General features: G+C 43.4%; 1 protein-coding gene across 1 annotated transcript in view; it reads right to left on the bottom strand.

The window, feature by feature from the left end:
* msi1a (musashi RNA binding protein 1a) overlaps positions 1-3,292 on the bottom strand; it is a 6,193-nt gene extending 2,901 nt beyond the window's left edge. Inside the window, exons 1-4 of the mRNA XM_023424839.2 lie at positions 3,133-3,292; positions 2,231-2,271; positions 1,888-1,969; positions 1,293-1,377 (exon numbers count right to left, since the gene is read on the bottom strand). Coding sequence (XP_023280607.2) covers positions 1,293-1,377; positions 1,888-1,969; positions 2,231-2,271; positions 3,133-3,194 — 270 coding nt within the window. The 5' untranslated portion in view covers positions 3,195-3,292. The remainder of the gene's footprint in view (positions 1-1,292; positions 1,378-1,887; positions 1,970-2,230; positions 2,272-3,132) is intronic.
* Positions 3,293-4,789: the final 1,497 nt, after the last annotated feature.

The following is a 4,789-nucleotide window of genomic DNA, read 5'->3' as shown; positions in this document are numbered from 1 at the left end:
GGGGGGGGGGGGGGGGGGGGGGGGGGGGTGGACTCCCTTCCTGTGTCATAAGATGTGACCAAGATACAGACTCACACAGTCACTTCATATTCAACATTTCACAAACAACAAACTGGAATAATTACATAGATATATGAATTAACCCTGTGAGGGTTGGTGGATGTTTCTCTGAATGTCTCTGTGATAAAAAACACACACACACACACACACACACACACACACACTCTCCACTTCCTCTTATATATTCTTGTGAGATCATAAATGACTCTCAGCCTCTAAATTCTGGTGAAAGCCGAGTGACAGACAACGAGGTGTCAGTGATCTCAGAAGTGTATCTTCCACTGTTGTTATGAACCTACAGACTTTATCTCCACGCATCACTAACCCAGTGATGGAAACACCTGTGTTACGTCACGTGCAACAACCTTTAAAAGGTGGATTTAAGAAATAATGGAGAAATGGAGAAAACGCCCTTTGACCTCAGAGGGTTGTAAAAACAACATGAAACCAGAGGAAGAGTCACATCTGCACGAAGACGAGGATGAAGAGGATGAACTGATGATGTCACTTTTGTTTCAGTGAAGTGTTTCATATTAAAACCAGCTCTCACCGGATTAAATATTAATCAGAAGAATGTTTGACGAGCATCAATTAGCTTCATTTCCTGTAGATTAACGAGCTCCGTACATACGACACGTCCTGCATCTGTCCATCACTCTGTCCTCAAACACCTTTGTCCTTCTGTCATGTGATATTAATATATATATATATATATATATATATATATATATATATATATATATATAAATAATGGTAAATGGACTGCACTTATATAACACACAAATTCACCCATTCACACACTGATGGATCAGCCACCAGAGGCAGTTTGGAGTTCAGTATCTTGCCCAAGGACACTATGACAACCGGGGATCGAACCACCGGCTCTATCTCCTGAGCCACAGCCGCCATTTAAAGACATTTAAAGACACGAGACAGCAGCCAGACACACTAAGACGAAAGGCTGAAAGAGACTGTAACAGAGAAGACGAGACAGATCTGAGGAAGCAGAACAAACGTCTCGAGACCGAGAACAAATTTGGTTTGATTTCCTGTAAATAAGTCAAATAAAATTACCTCAAATCACAAGAACGCAAACTAAATCAAAACCCAGCTGGATAAAGTGTGTGTGTGTGTGTGTGTGTGTGTGTGTGTGTGTGTTTCCCTCTGTGCTCTGTGACCATCAGGTGTTTGTGAACATAACACACAGACAGAATAAAAAAAGGTGAACGTACCATTTTAGAGTCTAACTCGTGGTGCGGCTGTGCTAAGACTTTATCGACGCTGGCAGCATCTGCAAAAGTGACGAAGCCGAAGCCCCTGTGGAGACACGGCACAACAACAACACACACCTTAACATCCCATTATCACGAGTCACACTTTACGCTTCAATCATCACAAAGAGCATCTTCACTGCACGGCCATGCACGTATATTTCTTATACATTTTTCTGTTTTTATATACACATATTATTTATTATTATATATTATCATTTATTTTAATAAAGTATCTTTATATCTATGTATCAATCTAATTCATATTAGTCATGATAATTAAAGAGCAATGTGTAAATGAATATTATCTCAATTCATTGCATTGACTTTAAATTCCCTTTAAATTACTTTCCCCATTGATTTAAACTCACTGACCTTTTTTAAACACATTACATCATAATAAATGAGGCAGCAGAGGGAATTCTCTCCCCAGCTCTGAGTCAATGTCAAACTGCATCACCCTGTCATTCATTAGCAGCGCACGGTAAATAACAATATCACTCCACACAGCAGGACATGCTCATTTCCCGCCATTATCTTGTTTGTGTTTGTTTACCTGGAGCGTTTTGTCGTCGGGTCTCTCATCACCATACATTCTCTGATCTCCCCGAATTTACTGAAATAATCTCTAAGGCTGTCTGTGGAGAGAGGGAGACACGGAGGGTCACGGCTTCTTTATTTCAGCAGGAAATAAGAAGATGAATGTGTGTTGTCAGCAGTGAATGTCACTGTGGTGCACAGGGGTCGAATGGAGGACTTGAAATCAAAATAACCTTGCGCAGGCACACGCGCGCGCGCACACACACATACACAGGGAAACACACACACACACACACACACATACAGGGAAACACACACACACACACACACACACACACGGATCTGGACGCTGCTCTTACCTGGTGAAGTTTGCCAGCTGAGCCCGCCGATAAACATTTTCCTGCCAAAGGAACAGAAGGCGACAGAAGTCAGTCCAGATTCCACATCGGCCATTTTGATGTTTAGCTAACTACTTCACCGACTGGAGAGAAGTAAAGACTAAAATAGAGGCAACGCAGCGGCGAGGCAGTCCGACAGCAGTTTGCAGAGCTGAGCCAGCAGCAGCCGCGAAACGTCCCCCCCTCTCTCCGCTGTGGACCAACGGTCGTGCCAGATTCCCTTCAAACCGTCTGGCAGTTAAAGCCTGCCGGCTCCTTGGCAGAGCTACACGCCGCGTACAGCAAAACTTCCGGCTGTCAACTGTTGGTACGAACACGGTCTTCAATTCGGCTTCCGTGTCATAAACCGTGCCGTGCTAATAACGGCTTAGCTCAACTTTTTAAATCGGTTCGGCCGAGACAGAACGCTCTCCTTCCTCCATCAAAACACAGCGCAGTGGGTGGTGAGGAGCAGCGGGAACCAGGTGCAAAATGTTTGTTTTATTTAGATAAAGTGCAGCTGAGCGGGAAAAACAACATGCCGATTTTACCAGAGAAAGCCTTAGATATAAAAAAAGGTCTTAAACACTCCCTTTAGAGCCGTGTACATTTGTCCGCAGGTGCGGCAGTGTTAAACTCCAAGGTTTCTGAACGACGTTTGGCGTGGTGCTTCCATACGCGCAATAACGGCTCATATCGGACCCGGCCAGGCTGCGAAAAGGGGGCAGGCCCGTTTGGAAATGTAAGCAAACAAAGGTGTAGTTGACCGGACCCGGAAGGCGGCGGAACTGTCAGTGTGAATTCAATCTGAAAATATGCAGTTTAAACAACAACAAGTCATGTGTGACAAACGCAGTGTTTATACCGACAGGCTGTAACCTTACCCCGGGTCGTGCTGCGGATCAGTCGGGCTTCCAGACGTGGCTTGGCTCCCGTCGCCTTCCATATCTGACCCAGGTGCAGGCAGCGACTAACGGACACACACAGACAGGAGGGTCGGCAGACAGAGCGGAGCTCCAGTGTCAGTGTCAGTGAGCCGGGAAAGCAGCACTCCGTCACACGTGGGATCAGTTCGCTCTGTGGCCCCTCCCCCGCCGTCACCGACCACCTACACTGACGTCAGCTTTCCACAACCCGCCCACAACCACTGCTAATAGACCCGTGCATTCTGTCAGATTATCAATTAAATGACATGTAGCATCAAGGGATGAGCCACTCGCCTGAACGCTGATGCCTGCAATGCAACTTAAATGTGATTACACTGACACAGTTAATTAAGCTGAGGGATGTATACAGCAGGGATACACAATTCATGCAACATTATTTTTTCTGTCTAAAATAAAATGGCATTATTCTACATTATACTCTATATATTATATGCTACATACAGAATCTTAATCTATTTAAGACTCTTGTGTTGGACACCAAATGAAAACAGAAAAAGAGACGTTCACTGTTCTGTTAGAGACATCTGTAAGATTACAGGCGTTTCGACTCGTCCCTGAATCGCCACAGGTCAAATCAAATGTAAATATTTATTACCAGTGCAATAAATGATCATGCATTCTTTTAAAATATGGATTATAAATATCAATGTCCATTTTAATTGAATTTGCAAAACTTGGTTGCTTCAGTGCACAGAACATTTTCTAAAAACTGTAAATGACTTCTATAAAGTTTGGGACTGGAATCAGATTTAAAGAAAATGTGAAGAGCTTCGTATCCAAAGCCCTGATCATGTCCAGGCGGCCTGCTGTTCAACCTTTTCTCCAGCATGAGAGGAACCCAGAACAGTGTGTGTCAGTGAACCGAAGCGTTACAGTCCTTGCAGCACGTTACTTATTTAACTAAAGCTGTAGTGCAGTAGAAAGTACAGCATTCCCCTCTGAAATGTACGAGTGGAAATATAAAGTAGCATCACATGGAAACGTACAAGTACCTCAATATTGCACTTGAGTACAGTACTTAGAGTAAATGTACTTAATCACTTTCCACCACTGCTAATACAATCACTGAGCCTTCAGCACACAGGTGTTTTAATATTGTTCAAAGAGACAACAGGTAAAAGACTGAACCACACAGACACACAAAGACTAGGAACATGAAATGATAAACTCTATATTGATGTGAAGTCGTTGATCCTCCACTGTCTCACTGCTCATGACTGAGCTCCAGTGTTTGTAACATTAGCTCATATATGACGTTTTATATGGGTCATGAAATGACAAGCTAACACTGGAACAGTAGTTAGCTAAACTGTAAACATAGGGCTAAAGTTAGAAGCTAGCTAACATTAGCGTCATCAACCTAAAGCATCTGTAGCAGAGACTTGAGGGCGGAGCCTCAGCTGGAGCGAGGCAGCAGACAACTGGTCAAGTTTAAGAAATGGTACGGTCCACTTTAGGGGTGTCTGAAATGGTGTCTCAAGATTCTTCCAGGGATGAATATGGGAAATATATTGTCATATTTACAATAATTGGTAAAAAGGATATATAAAGGCTAAATGTTAATGAGGGTGATTAGATCCATCTGCAACCCCCC

Source organism: Seriola lalandi, unplaced genomic scaffold, assembly GCF_002814215.2.
Source record: "Seriola lalandi dorsalis isolate HSWRI2012SDOR001 ecotype SW California unplaced genomic scaffold, Sedor1 jcf7180002054755, whole genome shotgun sequence".
Lineage (NCBI taxonomy): Eukaryota > Metazoa > Chordata > Actinopteri > Carangiformes > Carangidae > Seriola > Seriola lalandi.
This window is presented reverse-complemented; position numbering and strand designations above follow the sequence as displayed.